Here is an 18075-nt window from a genome sequence, read left to right as displayed (position 1 = left end):
TTTAATCTACAGTACTTTGTTGGGCATCTTCTGATTCTGCAAATAGTGCTGTATGGTCAGTGTGCCACGAATTCATGGTCTTGCATTCAAATTTTGCTCCTGGAAGTACATTGTATTCTCAGAATATTTGTTTTGTATTTAGACTGCGTACTTTTGTTGGTGGTACACAACCTTGCTTATTCTTCACTTCACTTGAAATATGTGCCTAACTGCCCGACTTGTAAAAAAGCAGACAGTCCCACTGGGGTGATAGGAGGGGAGAGAGGAGATGGTGACAGAGAATGTTTCAACTCTAGCAGTTAGACACACCATTGTTCTGCCATTCTCACATTCCAGATACTTAATATCAACTATCAACATCTTTTCTTCACCAGAACTCTACACACAACACCGCCACCCCTCATTACAGCAAAAATGTTGCCCCCTCTACACTTCAGTTAGCTCTGATGAAAAGTTATCTAGACTCAACGCATCAGCTTCCTGTCACTCCATGGATGCTGTTTAATCCACTCTGATGTCCAGCATTTGTTATTTTCAGTACAGATTCCACCATCTGCAGTAATTTGCTCCTATCACATGATGAATCACTGCTTTAAAAAACATATCTACATGACAATGCAACATGTAATAATGACATGTGAAGCTTTCAAAACATTTACCTTTTAAAATCTTCCTTTCTCCTGAGCAGGCTTTCCCAGTGGTCACAAACTCTCCAAGGAGTGTTTTTTAAGGCTTCTAGAGCACAGAACACCATGTGGGAAGCAAATACCATTTTCTTGTGGTTGTCACAATGGACACCTCGAACAGGAAAGGGTTGTGTGTATGTTTTGCAGCCAAAGCCTTCCTGACCTGCAAAACTGAAACTGACATAGGGTAAGGAAGGCAGAGGAAAATTGCAACGCAATTCACACCTCCACTGGGAGTCAAAATTCCAACCTGTCATGTCTGAATAATCAAACCTTGAAGTTGACACATGTGCCTGGAGTTAATTTTGAATATTCTGTTCCAGATATCCACTAATCTGGATGGGATTACTTTGAGTGACCCGGTTTTGCAAAGTGAAGACTACCTCAGAAGAGTGTATGGAAAGGCAGTTTATCAGGGGCATCGTAGAACTTACAAAAAAGGTCCATACCTGAAGGTGAACTCTCCGATACCTAAATCCAAGCCACAGAGGCCGAAAATGATTGAGAATATTAAGGGTTAGTGCTTTGTTTCATTGTAAATTCTGTTTCATGTTTTACCAGTTATGCTGTTCCTCAGACTTGTTCTGATGTTGTAGCTTTAGGAAATGTCTCATAAGTCTGGTTCTGTTTAATCAGTCAGGCAAGACTTGCACATTTTAATCTGATTCTCCTTCCAATTTGAATCTGCATTTAATTAAATGAAGAGACCATAATGATGCTGATTTACCATTAAGTAGGTCATTACCAGATGTGTTTAATTACAGCAACAATGAATGGCTTGGTAATACATGAAGATGTCTGTAATAATTTATTCATTTTATTCATGTATATATTTGTGTTTTCAGGGGAAGAAACTTAAACCAAGCTCACTTCAAAGCAAGCTTAATCAGATGCAAGCTACTCATGTGTTGCTGAGCTTCATAAGATCTGGTTGACTTTTCTTTGCATTTTTAATTTAAATAATGCTGTCTTAGGTTGCACTTTTTTAACCTAGATGATAGATATTTTCTTTGAATTTTTGTAAAGTGAAACTCTTTCTTTTTTCACAAACTGAAGCAAAGCAAGATTATATAAAGCCGACAAAGGTGTTGTTAGACTCATTTCTTGCCATTATGTGGAATTAAACAAATGGCAGGCAACCTCTTCCCAGACGTCGATCCATAACAGTCACAATTGCATTTATCCAGCATATTTAACATTGCAAGACAATCCAATTAGAAACTCAATACTCGATAGATTTAGAAATTAGTTATGCTTTAATTACTTTATTGTGTCTGTGAAATTCATGAGCAAATACTCAGAAACAGTTGAGTTCACAGTTTCACATTTATTGGAAAAATTCTATGGATTAATTTGATTTTAGAATTATCTTATAGCATTTAATATGTGTTTTTTGAGTGAGGTATGATTCTGTAGGAATAGAGGAAGAGCAGTGTAAGTGTTCTGAAATCTGCAGTGAGAGTTCAGTCTTCCAGACATAAAGATGATTCGCAGAGTAAATGGGGGACCACTAAATGTGATGTTAAACCATGTATTTTTGTGTACTATGGGTCATTGTGTTATAACGCGTGTTTCATCAACGCGAATTTGCTGTAATGCGATTGACGAGTTGAGGATGCTGTTTGTCCAGCACAAACTTTTAATACTTTTTTGGCTATAACAAAATTACATCGCCAACACTATAACACTGTTTGTAAAATGTGTTTTTTCTGTAATGCGGGGTTGCACAGGAACATAACCATTGCATTATAGAAGAACTGACTGTACTGTGATTGGACTGCTTTGATAATACATTTGACTTATTAGCATCCTTTATTAATGATATTAGTGTCTTTAGAGCTTGAAAATGTATCCATGGCACATGCACACACCTTGTGGGATGAATTGCACTAGACAGCATGTTGGTGAGTTGTTAGTCTGTATGCAGTGAATATTTGAAATAAACACTGAGAAAGCTGGAGAAACTCAGAAGGTCTGGCAACATCTGTGGAGAGAAACAGAATGAATGTTTCAAGTCTGATAGGAGTTTCTTTCGCATTTTGTTTTCAGATTTTTACCATCTGCAATATTTTGCTTTTATTTACAAAGAATATCTGCTGTAATATATATTTAGCAGACAGATCATGAAGCCAGTCATTATGATTGTGATGCATTTTTGGAGACATCTCTTAACCCATAGCTTCACCTTCAACCGTAGAAAGGAACCCTAACCTATGTTATTTAAATACGTTATTAACTATTTAAAGTTTAATTGCTATCTGATTTATTTTGATTGTTTCTACAGTTCTATAGGTGTTTGAGACTTTTTGTGATTGATTCAAGTTTGAAATGTCTACACATGTTTGCTAAAGTGATTTTTGGCCTGAACTAGTTCCCTTGGACCAGAGCATGACTACAATTTCAGCAGCAAAATGATCATATTGATAGTGGCTTTTAAGATGACTATGACAATGAAATTTTCTGTGTTTGGATCCTTCCGAGCTGAAACTGGAAATATTTGTGGAAATCTCAAAATTTTCAATGCACGGATTCATGTCATAAAGCTTTCTCTTGAAAGATAGCCATGGGGGGAGGTGATGGTCTCATGATATTATCGCTGGACTGTTAATCCAGAGACCCAGGTAATATTCTGTGCACCAGGTTCAAATGATGCCTTGGCAGATGGTAGAATTTGAATTTACTTAAAAAGAAACACTAGAATGAAGACTCTAATGATGACCATGAATCCATTGTCAATTGTTGTAAAAACCTATCTGGTTGACTAATGTCCTTTAGGGAAGGGAATCTGCCATCCTTACCTGGTCAGGCCTACATGTCAGTCCAGACCCACAGCATTGTGGTTGACTCTTAACTCTTAATTAGAGATGAGCAATAACTACTGCCTAGCTAGCAATGCCCACATCTAAAGACTGAACTGTAAGCTCTGTGCAGTGCCTTGTGCCAAATTACTAATGGGCTTCTGCAGGTTTCTGAATGCATCAACCATACCAGCAGTGTTCTTTTAAAGGTTGTCAGTAAAGTCCTCAACTGAAACCTGATAACATTATTGAAGTATGGCAAGTGAATCTCCCAGTAGCAACTTGAATAATTTCAAATTCTGACCCCTACTCAAATTTTTGGGAACTATCCAATACTTAGCCCACATTTAAACTTGCATATTTGATCTTTTGAGATACAACTCTTCAAAGGTATTGTTTTTTTTTTGAAATTACTTGAGCAGATATATTCTTCAGAGAAGAGGTCTTCATAATGGTTGCCATAAACTTATTGCTGATGTCCTATACCGTTTTTGTCACTTTAATAGGTATCAAGCTGAAATCCACAAGAACTCAAACCGCATCATCAGCAGTCAAGAAAGCTGTAACCACCCAAGGGACAGAGCAGCACATCTCTGCTCCAGATTTTCAGAGCAACCAATACTTGTTTAGTCCATCACATCAGATACCATCAACATCACGTATTTCAGGCCCAATTGAAGGACAGCTTGTCCCAATGGCTATTGCTCTAGGTATGTTGAAAATTAAATTTGATTATCAGAAGTGGTTATTTCTCTTCCAAAATGAAGAAGTTCAGTTTTGATCATTGTTCTAATAGATTGGTTCTTCATTTTTCCAGATAATTTGGTCCACTGATGTATATGTATATATTTATCTGTAAGATGATGATAGAGTTGGCAACTCTTCCCTGCTGAGTTAGTGCCTTTACATCTTGACAAAAAGCATAAATAGATTGAATCTTTATCTTTATGGAGTTAGTATTTTGTGAAATGTTGGAATAAAAATGGACTAAGAATCATGACAACAGGCACCTGTGAAAAAGTGTGCCCATGCAATATTTTTTATAATATTAGAAGCTATCTCGAGACATTACCAGCCCTTGACCCCTAAACAAGTGCGCTTAACCCTCTGTTCCATGTTGGCCTTATTTAATTTTCTGCTATAGGTTGCTCTGTGTGTCTGAACAGTCAGTGAAATCAGAGTACTAGAGCCTTAGCATGGCCAGGGTTTGTTGTCTATCCCTCATTATTCATGAAATACAGGGAAACTAGCCATTTGGTTACAGACTGGCTCAAAGATAAGAGACCGAGGGTGGAGTTGGAGGTTTGCTTTTCAGACTAGAGGCCTGTGACCAGCAGTGTAGTCATGAGGATTGGTGGAAGAAAGGATGGTGTAGAACTTGAAAGGGTTCAGAAAACTCTTAAAAGGACGTTGTCAGGATTGGAGGATTTGATCTATAAGGAGAGGCTGAATAGGCTGGGGCTGTTTTCCCTTGAGTGTTGGAAGCTGAGGGGTGATTTTATAGATGTGGGGCATGGATAGTGTAAATAGACTTTGGTTGGGAAAGTCCAAAACTAGAGTGCAAAGTGAGAGGGGAAAATTTAAAAGGGACTCAGGGGGCAGCTTCTTCATGCATAGGGTGGTGCATGTATGGAATGAGCTGCCAGAGGAAGTGGTGGAGGCTGGTACAATGACAACATTTAGGGTAATGAGCCAAGTGCTGGCAAATGGAACAAGATTAATTTAGGATATCTGGTCGGCATGAACGAGTTGGATTGAAGGGGCTCTTTCAATGCTGTACATCTCTATGACTGAAATGAGTGACTCTACAGGCATTCCTATTAACTACAGGGTGGTCAGTTTATCTTCAGTAGGGGGAAAGTTTTTGAACTAATGATGGGAGAAAGAGGTTAACAGGTTTGAATTAATTCAGAGGAACTAGCTTGGATTTGTCAAGGAAGATTATGTTTGACTAATCTGATTGAAACCTTTTAAAAGGTAACAGAGAAGGCTGATGAGATAAATGCAGTAGGGCTTGCCTGTATAGATTTCAAGAAACTGTTTTACAAGGTACCACATAAAAGCCTAGTTAACAATATTGAGGTTCATGGAGTATCAGTGTCAATTTAGATTAACAATTATTGAAGGTCAGAAAATAGCATGTGGAGACTCGAAAATAATATACTCTCCAAGGGTCAATGCAAGGCTGTGGGAGAATTTGCTATAGATAAATTAATTGGATATTGAATTACAGAGTCATTTTTTCTCAAAATTTACAGGTATGAAATTTGGAAGTATGACAAGCATTAAGCATAATACCAATCAATTGACACAGGACTTGGATCGGTTTACAGACATTGGGAAGATGTTATTTACTAGGGAGAAGTGTGAGATGGTTTATTTTGACAGAAAGGGTAGAGGAAGGCAATATAGAGGTAATGGCACTGTTTTAAATAATGCAGTGATCATGGGATTTATGTGCATAGATACTTGTGAGAGTAGCAAAGCAGTTGACATCTTTAGCTCCATAACAAATGGTGCTATGTACAAAAGAAGGAAGTTATGTGTAGTCTTTATAGAGCCCTAGTTAGGGACAATTAGAGTATCCAGTCCAATTCTATTCACCAAACTTTAGGAAGGATGTGAAACCTTGAGAAGTTATAGAATGGCTCCAGGAATGACAGACTTTAGCTGCAAGGTTATGTTGGAGAAATTGGGGTTGTTCTCCTTGAAGCAAATTAAATTTGAGAGGAGATTTGATACAAGTGTACAATATTATGAGAGGTTTATTAAGAGTTTAGTTAAATCATTCCCATCAGCTGATGGTACAAGGACTAGCCAACAGATATGATTTTGAGCTGGAAATACTGAGATGAGCAAGCTTTTTTTTCATGCAGTCATGGGATGGGGGTATCACTGGCTCATCCAGCATTTATTGCCCATCCCCAGTTGCCTACAGGACAGTTAAAAATGGGTCGAATCACATGTAGGCCAGACCTGGTAAGGATGGAGACAAAAAAACTGCAGGTGCTGGAATTCAAGGTAGACAGGCAGGAAGCTAAAAGAACACAGCAAGCTAGGCAGCATCAGGAGGCGGAGAAGGCAATGTTTTGGGTGTAACTGAAGAACGGTTACACCTGAAACGTCCACTTCACCTCCTAATGCTGCCTGGCTTTCTGTGTTCTTACAGCCTCCTTTTTGTCAGAACAAGTAAGGAAGTCTGTAACCTTCCCTAAAGGACACCAGTGAACCAGACAGGTTTTTCTAACAATCAACAATGAATTCATTGTCATCATTAGACTCCGAATTCCAGGTTTTAAAATTGAATTCAAACTACACAATCTGAGGCGGCGAGAATCAAATTGGTCCCCAGAACATGATCTGGGTCTCTGGATGAACAGTCCAGTGATAATCCTACCAGGCTATCACCTCCCCAAAGCAAAAACTTTGTTGTGCAGCAAATGGTGACGACTTGGAACTTGCTACTGGTTTTATCTTTTGTGTTTCCGTGATCTTCAAATGGCAGCAGAATAACATTGTAATCAAAGTTAACTTGGGCTTGAACTCTCAAACAAATATAACAAACAGTAAACAAACAACAAAATAGTGGCAGCAGTACAGCATTTCTTTCGTAGGAGTTTTTAATGATTAACTTGCTCCTTGAGTAAATGGAAGATAACAATGTGCAATTATTGCACTAAATGTTGTACCTCGTTTTACAGTATTGAACAGTTCCTTTGTATGGTCACTGTCTGGGCAATAGAAAGACTTTTGTCTTTCCAAAGTTGTCTGATAGGTATTCTGCTTCAAGTAAAACTGATGAATAAATACAGTATAAAAATATTATGGATACTAGGAATCTGAAATAAAGACTTAAAGTGCTGGAAATACTCAATTCCTTTGACAACATCTGTGGAAAAGAAAATTGGAGCTCACAAAAGTTAGAAATACGAGAGGTAGTGGAAAAGGTAACAAAAAAGGGAAGATCTTTGATGGAGTAGAAAATGGGAGTAATTAAATGACAAAGAGGATCATCATATAAGTCAAAAAGAGTTGATAATGATACGAGTTAAGACAGAAATGATGGATCAAGAGCAACAACAGGTTTTCACCAATGTTTCATGTACTGATGTCCATGTTTTGAGTTTGACAATAAAAGACTTTCTGAGATTTACAATGTTTTATTGTATAACTATAATTTAGCATTTGCATCAGTTCTGCATTTCCCTGTCGAAAAGACCACCACATTCTGGATAAACTCCACTCTTAAATACAAAATCTTAATGAACATTACTGACACTCAATTAACTTTGGAGCTGTTGTGTTTCAGCCTTAAAGGGACCCGCATTTCTAATTCTGACAGACTTCTTTTAATTTATAGAAAGGTTGTGTTTATTCAGGGGTATATAGGTCTAAAAACACAATTTCAGATTCTCACTATCAGATACTTACTTCTTCAAGAATCTTTAAAAATCTTTCTGTAGATACATTCATCTTACTGAAACATTCAAATGTTGATGACGCGTATCTACCCACCTTTGATTTGTGGTTTCTTTCTTCTCCAGCATCTGCTTTAAACTGCCTGTATCTATCATAGGCCTTTTGCAAGGTTTGTGAAGGTTTGTAGCTCAGGTTGAGATTTCGGGTGTAAGTTTGCTCGCTGAGCTGTAGGTTTGATATCCAGACGTTTCATTACCTGGCTAGGTAACATCATCAGTGGCGACCTCCAAGTGAAGCGAAGCTGTTGTCTCCTGCTTTCTATTTATATCTTTCTCCTGGATTGTTCCTGGGGTTTGTGGTGATGTCATTTCCTGTTTGTTTTCTGAGGGGTTGATAGATGGCATCTAGATCTATGCGTTTGTTTATGGCGTTGTGGTTGGAGTGCTCTAGGAATTCTCTGGTATGCCTTTGCCTAGCCTGTTCCAGGATAGATGTGTTGTCCCAGTTGAAAAGGTGGCTTCTTTTTTATCTGTGTGTAGGGCTACGAGGGAGAGAGGGTCGTGCCTTTTTGTGGCTAGCTGGTGTTCGTGTATCCTGATGGCTAACTTTCTTCCTGTTTGACCTACGTAGTGTTTGTGGCAGTCCTTGCAAGGAATTTTGTAGATGATGTTGGTTTTTATCCATGGGATGTACTAGGTTTTGTTAAGTTTGTTAGTTTTTGTTTGAGAGAGTTGGTGGGTTTGTGTGCTACTAGGATTCCAAGGGGTCTTAGTAGTCTGGCTGTCATTTCTGAAACTTCTTTGATATATGGTAAGGTGGTTAGGGTTTCTGGCTGTGTTTGGTCTGCTTGTCGTGGTTTGTTCTTGAGGAATCTGCGCACAGTATTTTTTGAGTATCCGTTCTTCTTGAATACGTCATATAGGTGGTTCTCCTCTGTTTTGCGTAGTTCGTCTGTGCTGTAGTGGCACTCCAACCACAACCTCATAAACAAACACATAGACCTAGATGCCATCTATCAACCCCTCAAAAAATGAACAGGAAATGACATCATCAAATGACATCACCACAAACCCCAGGAACCCCACCCAGGAGAAAGATATAAATAGGAAGCAGGAGACAATAGCTTTGCTTCATTTGGAGGTCACCACTGATGATGTTACCTAGCCAGGTAACGAAACGTCTGGATATCAAACCTACAGCTCAGCGAGCAAACCTACACCCTATATCATAGGCCTTTATTCACTTGTGCTTTTTGTGTAAAATGTACATTAAAGCCCAAGTATCTGTGTAATATTGTATTAGTATTGTTCTTTCAGGGTGCTGTTCCCCACTCTTATTTATCTTTGCCTCACATGCCAGGGGCAGTTTTTCCCATTTTGTTCCTCACAAGGAATATCACAAATTCTCCAGTGCTGGGATTTTATTTTTAAGCTTGATTCTCTCTCAAGGTGTATTTCATCTTTAGTTTTGTTCGTGGCCAAATTAAGTTGCAGCACATGATGTGGTGCATCTGGTCTCGTCTGTGTGCCTAACCAGTTGAACTGTCTGTCAAGACTGAAAAATGCAGCAGGTCAAGCAGCATCCAAGGAGCAGGAGAATCGACGTTTTGGGCATAAGCCCTTCTTCAGGAATGAGGAGGGTGTGCCAAGCAGACTAAGATAAAAGGTAGGGAGGAGGGACTTGGGGGAGGGGCGTTGGGAATGCGACAGGTGGAAGAAGGTTAAGGAGAGGGTGATAGGCCGGAGTGAGGGTGGGGGCAGAGAGGTCAGGAAGAAGATTGCAGGTCAAAAAGGTGGTGCTGAGTCCGAGGGTTGGGACTGAGATAATATGGGGGGAGGGGCACTGAGGAAGCTGGAGAAATCTGCATTCATCCCTTGTGGATGGAGGGTTCCTAGGTGGAAGATGAGCCACTCTTCCTCCAGGCATCGTGTTGCCATGGTCTGGCGATGGAGGAGGCCAAGGACATGCATGCCCTTGGCGGGGTGGGAGGGGGAGTTAAAGTGTTCAACCACAGGATGGTTGGGTTGGTTGGTGAGGGTGTCCCAGAGGTATTCTCTGAAACGTTCCGCAAGTAGGCGGCCTGATTCCCCAAAGTAGAGGAGACCACATCGGGTGCAGCAGATGCAGTAAATGATGTGTGTGGAGGTGCAGATGAATTTGTGATGGACATGGAAGGATCCCTTGGGGCCTTGGAGAGAAGTGAGGGGGGAGGTGTGGGCGCAAGTTTTGTATTTCTTGCGGTTGCAGGGGAAGGTGCCGGGAGTGGAGGTTGGGTTGGTGGGGGGTTTGGACCTGACAAGGGAGTCGCGGAGGGAATGGTCTTTCTGGAACGCTGATAGGGGAGGGGAGGGAAATATATCATTGGTGACAGAGTCTGTTTGGAGGTGGTGGAAATGACGAAGGATGATACGATGTATCTGGATTTTGGTGGGGTGGTAGGTGAAGACCAGCGGGGTTCTGTCCTGGTGGCAATTGAAGGGGCGGGGTTCAAGGGTGGAGGAGCGGGAAGTAGAGGAGATGTGGTGGAGAGCATCATCAACCACGTCTGAGGGAAAATTGCGGTCTTAGAAGAAGGAGGCCATCTGGGTTGTTCGGTATTGGAATTGGTCCTCCTGGGAGCAGATGCGGCGGAGGCGAAGGAATTGGGAATATGGGATGGCGTTTTTACAGGGGACAGGGTGGGAGGAGGTGTAATCTAGGTAGCTGTGGGAGTCGGTCGGTTTATAGTGAATGTCTGTGTTGGGTTGGTCACCCAAGATAGAAATGGAGAGGTCTAGGAAGGGGAGGGAGGAGTCTGAGACGGTCCAGGTAAATTTGAGGTCAGGGTGGAAGGTGTTAGTAAAGTGGATGAACTGTTCAACCTCCTTGTGGGAGCATGAGGTAGCACCAATACAGTCATTGATGTAGTGGAGGAAAAGGTGGGGGGTGGTGCCAGTGTAGCTGCGGAAGATGGACTGTTCCACATATCCGACGAAGAGGCAGGCATAGCTGGGGCCCATGCGGGTGCCCATGACTACTCCTTTGGTTTGGAGGAAGTGGGGAGGATTGGAAAGAGAAGTTGTTCAGAGTGAGGACCAGTTCAGTCAGTCAAAGGAGAGTGTCAGTGGAAGGGTACTGGTTGGGTCGGCGGGAAAGGAAGAAGCGGAGGGCTTTGAGACCTTCGTGATGGGGGATGGAGGTGTATAGGAACTGGATGTCCATGGTGAAGGTAAGGCATTGGGGGCCGGGGAAGTGAAAATCATGGAGGAGGTGGAGGGCGTTGGTGGTGTCCCGAACGTAGGTGGGGAGTTCTTGGACTAAGGGGGATAGGGACCGTGTCAAGGTATGCAGAGATGAGTTCGGTGGGGCAGGAGCAGGCTAAGACAATGGGTCGGCCAGGGCACTCAGGTTTGTAGGTTTTGGGCAGGAGGTTGAAACAGGTGGTGCGGGTTGTGGGACTATGAGGTTGGAGGCGGTGGATGGGAGGTCCCTTAAGGTGATGAGGTTATGGATGGTCTAGGAGATGATGGTTTGGTGGTGGGAGGTGGGGTCTCCTCCATCGCCAGACCATGGCAACATGACGCCTGGAGGAAGAACGCCTCATCTTCTGCCTAGGAACCCTCCAACCACAAAGGATGAATGCAGATTTCTCCAGCTTCCTCATTTCCCTTCCCCCACCTTATCTCAGTTCCAACCCTCAGACTCAGCACCGCCTTCTTGACCTACAATCTTCTTCCCGACCTCTCCGCCCCCACCCCTTCTCCGGCCTATCACCCTCACCTTAACCTCCTTCCACCTATCGCATTCCCAACGCCCCTCCTTCCTACCTTTTATCTTAGCCTGCTTGGCACACCCTCCTCATTCCTGCAGAAGGGCGTATGCCTGAAATGTCGATTCTCCTGCTCCTTGAATGCTGCCTGACCTGCTGCGCTTTTCCAGCGACACATTTTTCAGCTCTGATCTCCAGCATCTGCAGTCCTCACTTTCTCCTGTCTGTCAAGACACCTTAGTTATTTCAACTCATTCTTGACAACAGCCTCATGTTTGTGCTCATATCGGTATATTTAATTGCAATAGGATTAACATTTTTCAAGTAAGATTCTTGGTATAGAATTACATTTGTCTCACCATGCTTAATTTTCAAACCTACATAATTTGGAAAGTCCAGAAGCTTGACTGCCAATTTTGAATTCCTTCATAATTTGGTAGATAATCTTTTCTTCAAAGGAATTGGTGCTGCCCACCTAAAACTGTCTACATGCATCATAAGGATGCCCAGACATTTTCAACTATAATGGCAATAGAACATTGCCAGATCCATTTTCAGTTATGAACATTCCTTAATGTTCACATGTCTTCACTGAAAATATCACACCAGAAAAGCACCATTTAATCCATAAAGACATTTATGCAATTTACAGAACTTTCTCTCTATTCCTATTGCTACAGTTGCAGGCTGTATGAATTTTCCTGTTGGTCAGGTTACAATGAAGGAATGAAAACAAAAAAATGCTGGAACTCCCATTGGGTCAGTCAGCATTCATGGAGGGAGAGCAAGCTAATATTTTGTGACTGGATAACTCTACATTAGAGCTCTCTCTAAGGATGCTGCCAAACCTACTATGATTTCCAACATTTTTTTGGTTTTCAGTGCAGATTCCGGCATCTGCAGTAATTTGCACTTACCCTGAAAGAATGCTGCATTGATAGCCATTTTACTGGCATTTTCTTGGATAAAAAGTTGTTCAAAATTATCTTCTCAGCAGTAGGAGAATATATTTTTGGTAATTGTTCCCCACAGGATTACTTTTTCATGTTCTTCACAATCCGTGCATGAGTCAATATGTGTACCCTGAGCACTAAGTCCTACCCCTGGTGCTTCACAGTTGTAAAATTCATGCATGCAAAGTACATGGTGCCTTATCGTCAACACTTCTCCAAATTCTGAGTTTGACTATTCATAACTTATCTCCAGTACTCATGAAGAATGTGCCTTTATTGTTTGATACCTTTTTTGTATTATGTAAGGTTTCCTGTCATGTCAAGTTTTTCCTGTCCGTTTCCTCTTGTCCTTCTCTGTTATAGTAAACCATATCACTAAATCTGAAATCTCCTCTTGACAGAATGAAGTAATGTTTCAGTACTCTGTGAACTATTTCTGATTCCTTAGCTTTAAAAAACTGTTTTCCTAAAATCATGTAACACATTTAGATGAATGCAAAAAAATCAAGCTGATCATTCTTACTTGAGAGTTGTCATGAAGTATTGAAGGCAATTTTAAACTCTGTCAGCATCTCTAAGCAATTTTTTGCATGTACAGCCCATGCCAATACTGTTCGTAACTTAGAATTTATCTGATCTTCCAGTATTTTGTGCAACACTTCATCAGTTCATTCAACTCATGGGTTCTTTCATACAAGCCATTTCTGAACAAACTTTCTGCGCTAATATGCATGTTATAAAATTAAAGTTCTCACTCAAGTCCTGAAATCTATCATTACAGCTTCACCTCTACTAACTGTTAAGCACTTTGTTGTTGACCCACTTTTACATAACTTTGTACACTACAGTCCAACTTATCGTGGATTTCCTACAACAAAAACAGAAATTGCTGGAAAAGCTCAGCAGGTCTGGCAGCATCTGTAGTGAGAAATCAGTTAACATTTCATTAACTCTGATTTCCATATCTGAGGAAGGGTTACTGGACCTAAAACATTTACACTGATATGCTGCCAGACGTGTTGAGTTTTTCCAGCAGTTTCTGATTTCCAGCATCCAGAGTTCTTTTGGTTTTTATTCACCTCATCTACAAAATGTAATAGAAAGACACTCTAATCTTTGCCCCATTTCTTCAGATCCATGGCTACTACTACATTAAATTTGGAGGCTAAAAAGATCACTTATGAATGGTCGTGATGTATTTCAATATTTAGTGTTACAAGGTGATCTGTTCTACATTTTGTTCATCCACAACTGCAACATCATTTAACAGGAGCTTCAATTTTTGCAAGGACGAATGAGCTAATTTTTTAAATGCAGTTTCCATATACTGCAATCCTTGTCTTACAAGCCAGACTCCTATCTGCAGCAGTCAATAATACCTCTTGATGAAAAAGTCCAGGTTCCCTCAACCTAATACAATGATATCAGTATCCTGTGAATTTCAGGTTTAGCACTTTACAAATACAAATGTTTATCATTTTTCATGTCCAAATGCATTTTTGCTTTTATAATCGAAGCTTACTCAGTAATAATGGCATGTCATTCAGAATGAAATCTGTACTTATGAAATGGCACAGTCCTTTCACCAGGGAAAACCACTCTCTTTAAAATTGATAACAAATTGTCATCCCAAATTGAACATGGGAGGAGTTTTAATAATCTTTGATCCTATTTTTGTCTGTTTTGTCCCAGGTTTCTAACTGATAGTTCAGCAATTGACATCAAACACAGTTGCGGTTCACTCACTATCTGATACAGCAGAATTGACTAAATCATCAACTTAGAGATTCATGGGCCTACCTAAATCTTTGGCCATTAACACAACATTTTCTTACTGTTCATTTATATAATATTTAACCACAGACCATCTGCTTTGTGTTGTTTCCAGTACGAGATTCCTTACTTTTGGACAATTTCTGACAGAGCAGTATCTAGAATCACAGGGGAGCCACTTATTAATTATACCTCAAAGGATTTATGGGGTTGATTTGCTGTCGGTTGTCACCCCAAATCCTGTATGTTTCCTCATTCAGAAACCAATTAAAGGTACAATCTCCTGCAAAACATCTTTCAAAAATTCCATCCTCATACAGATACCTAAACCTTTGAAAGACAACATCATTACAGTTTTCCATGTTCTGTATCAGTGCACAACGCACATCATATCCTGTGAAGGTAGCTGGAAACAATTGTCTCCCTGAAAATGTTTTTAGGGCAGAACTCTTTGTTCAGAAGAGAGAGTTGTTCCCATGAAATTCAGCACCCATCAAATCAAATGGTGAACTGTTTGGAAGATTTGTTCATAACCCAATAGATAAAACACGAGCACAGACTCTAGAATTCCTAAATTGAGTTTCTTCAGCCTTTGACATAACCTTTCGAACTCCATGAGATATTCTTCTGTGAACTGAAATTCCATCTTACTAAATACAGCAAATACTGATCACAGTTATTCTTTTTGTTAAATATCGAAAGCACTGCAAATGCTGTAAAACAGAAACAAAAATAGAGATTGCTGGAAAAGCTCAGTAAGTCTGATAGCACCTGTGGAGAGAAATTAGAGTTAATGTTTCAAGTCGAGTGACCCTTCTTCAACCTGAAACATTAACTCTGGTTTCTCTCCACAAATGCTACTAGACCTGCTGAGCTTTTCCAGCAAGCTCTATTTTTTATCCTTTTTGTAAATACTGTCTATAAAACATTTTGGAAACTCACTTTAGAATTTTCAATTCCTCTTTGGTATCCAGCTCTGTTACATCCAGTTCTAAAAATATTTTCAACTTTATTCCTTCCTGCCTTTCTGCTTCTTGTTCAGAAAAAGCAACTTGAATCCAAATTTTCACTTCATTCTTCCCCTACCTATATTGCTGCAATTCCAGCAACAATGATGGATAATCATAATTTGTGATCCTGTAGTGTGACTCAGCCATTTCACTTTAAAAGCCACTGGAAATTTTGTTTCTGCTATAAACAAGAATTACCTCATTTTTAATCTTCCGACCTCTGTCTGAGTCTTAAAGGTACTGCATTTATAACTCTTGACAGCTCCTGGAAGGATTGAAGAGCCTGTGGTAAGGGGAATGATGGGCTGGGCTTTGTAGAGCAGGCAGCAAAGAACGAAGGACACAGACAGTAGTGTTTTTGATGAGTTCAGGATTACAAAGGGAAAATGTAAGAGTCCAGCTCAGAGTGCAATACAATAGACAAGTCTAGAACAAATAATAGTGCGGATAAGAAGCAAAATTTTGGTGGAATGACATTTAGGTGAATTGTTCCTTTGGACCACCAAATGCAGGCAATAGGTCCAATAGCTTTCTTCTATGCTATAACCATTCTGTGACAACTATTTTCCAGACTAGCAATTACTGTTTTAATTATTAACACATTTTTGGATCCTTCACTGGCCTATCTTCCTTCCCCTATAACTTTCTCTAGCCCTATGACCCTCTGAGATCACTGTGTGTCTCCAAGTCTGCTTTCTTATGCCTAATGTTTATCACTCCACAATTGGAGGCTGTGTCTACAGTTGCCTGATCTGTAAATGTTAGAAATCCCTCCCAAAGCTTCTCCACATCTCTAACTTTCCGTGTCAAAACCAGCTCTTTGACCAAACTTTTGGTTCCTTCTCCTAATATCTCCTTACGTGATTTTAAGTTTGATAACATTGTTGTTAAGTGAATGAGTATATCGTACAATATTTTAAACATTATAAAAATGCAAGTTGCAGTTATCATCTCCATAACCGCATTTCTGGTTCAACCAAAGGAGAAAGTAGGAACCTGAATTTAGGTTATAAAATGAACAGCAGCTTTCATGAAAGCTAAGATCTGTTGGTCACTGATGGTTTAATGGGTAAATACACCATCCGTGATATTGAATCACAAAGACAGAAATATGTCATCTAAAGGTTGCTAAATCTGATATCATGTGTACAATCCAATAGTCATTGCTAGTTGTGGAAAGCCAGCCATGCAGTGCCTTGGCGCATATCTTATGCAGATGAATAATGTGGAACTAGAGTGTTTAGCTGAGCTCTGTTGAGGCTGTGATCCCATTAAATATACTGGTGAAATGCAGCTAGTTCCAGCTAATGCTGTGCCATTGAAGGTCATTCAGCTACCCTGCTGGCGAGCATCATTGAAGAAGCATTGAACTTTAGTCCCTGCATTAATAAGAAGGCTCCCTGTACATACACTCAAAATTCATAAAGGGCATTGGAAGCAAATGAAGCTTTAAGTGAAGAATATTAGAGGAGGCACATTGAAATGCCAAATGAGATACTAATGGCAAATGTTTACGAGTAAGAAATCCTTGCATTATTAATTCCTTTTGTACTTAAGAATTTTATTGCAGATGAATGCATATTAAATTGTACCTTTGTAATTCAGGACCAGTTAAAATCTTTAAAAGAGAGATCTTTTTCTTTAGTTTCCACAGTTTGTCATTTTCCTGAAGTTAAAACCTGAATAAAGATTCATATTCAGGGAATTTATTTTGGTTAGTAACAATTTAAGCTTCAGAACAAGTCATAATTACATTTTGTATGTTGTCATCTGCACTAAATGTGTCAAACTTCCTGCATACATATGAGTACATGTACAATTGTGGATTTATTCATGGCATTCCAGTAGACTCAGAAGAGGAATTAAATTAAGTTATTCTAAATGGTTCTAAGACTATAGGGAAAAAGCAGGAAAGCAAGATTACTTAGGAAAGAACAGGAAACTGGAAGTGTAAAAAGAAATCCCTCAGAAATGACCAAGTTCAGCAACAAGATCCTCTCTCCTCTAAATATTAAGTTTAAATGTCTTTATTTTGAAAACAACATCAATTACCTTTTGGGGAAAAAAAAAGTAACCACAGGGATTTTAGCATTTAGACTGGACAATTAGCATTATTTTGTCTCACAATTGTCAACATCACTTATTTCTTACTAACAAGTGCTCATGTTTTACTTGACCTATTAAGCACTGAATGAATGTTTTCGATATTGCTGCATTTATTATAAGTGCTACATATTGCAGTGATGGTGAGCACACTCAAACAGCTGTGATGCAACAGAATGGAATGGAAGCTGCCTGGAGCAAAGATGGTATTGCCCATACCATCACATGACAGGGCTGAGTCAAATTCCTGTGTCAGCACACTGAAAGCAACGGATATATTTCCACTGGTGTAAAAATCACTATAAGCATTTCAGAATGACAAGGATGTTAGATAATTGCTCAAACACTTTCAAGTAATGACAAAAAACCTTTAGTATCCTCAGACTCATATAAGTCACTGGGTTGTCTCACTTTTATTATTTTGGATAAGTTGAAAAATTAACATTTGTTTAAGGAGCAACTACAGTTCATGGAAGGAATTGGTTCACTTGGAAAAAATAAGCTTAAGACTCTTTTACTTCATTGTACTGCCATGGGAGTTTTGACTCAGTCAATAGTATGATTATTTGGACAATGCCATCTTTG

General features: G+C 39.8%; 1 protein-coding gene across 3 annotated transcripts in view; it reads left to right on the top strand.

Annotated features, from left to right (window-relative positions):
* kiaa0586 (KIAA0586 ortholog) overlaps positions 1 to 18075 on the top strand; it is a 533649-nt gene that overhangs the window by 308102 nt on the left and 207472 nt on the right. For all 3 annotated transcript variants that reach the window (XM_060829108.1, XM_060829107.1, XM_060829109.1), the window contains exons 16-17: positions 1010 to 1202; positions 3991 to 4194. In XM_060829108.1, coding sequence (XP_060685091.1) covers positions 1010 to 1202; positions 3991 to 4194 — 397 coding nt within the window. The remainder of the gene's footprint in view (positions 1 to 1009; positions 1203 to 3990; positions 4195 to 18075) is intronic.

The sequence above is a fragment of the Hemiscyllium ocellatum genome, chromosome 8, assembly GCF_020745735.1.
Source record: "Hemiscyllium ocellatum isolate sHemOce1 chromosome 8, sHemOce1.pat.X.cur, whole genome shotgun sequence".
In the NCBI taxonomy this organism is placed as follows: Eukaryota; Metazoa; Chordata; class Chondrichthyes; order Orectolobiformes; family Hemiscylliidae; genus Hemiscyllium; species Hemiscyllium ocellatum.
The sequence above is the reverse complement of the archived record's forward strand: the minus strand, read 5'-3'. Positions and strand labels throughout refer to the sequence as shown.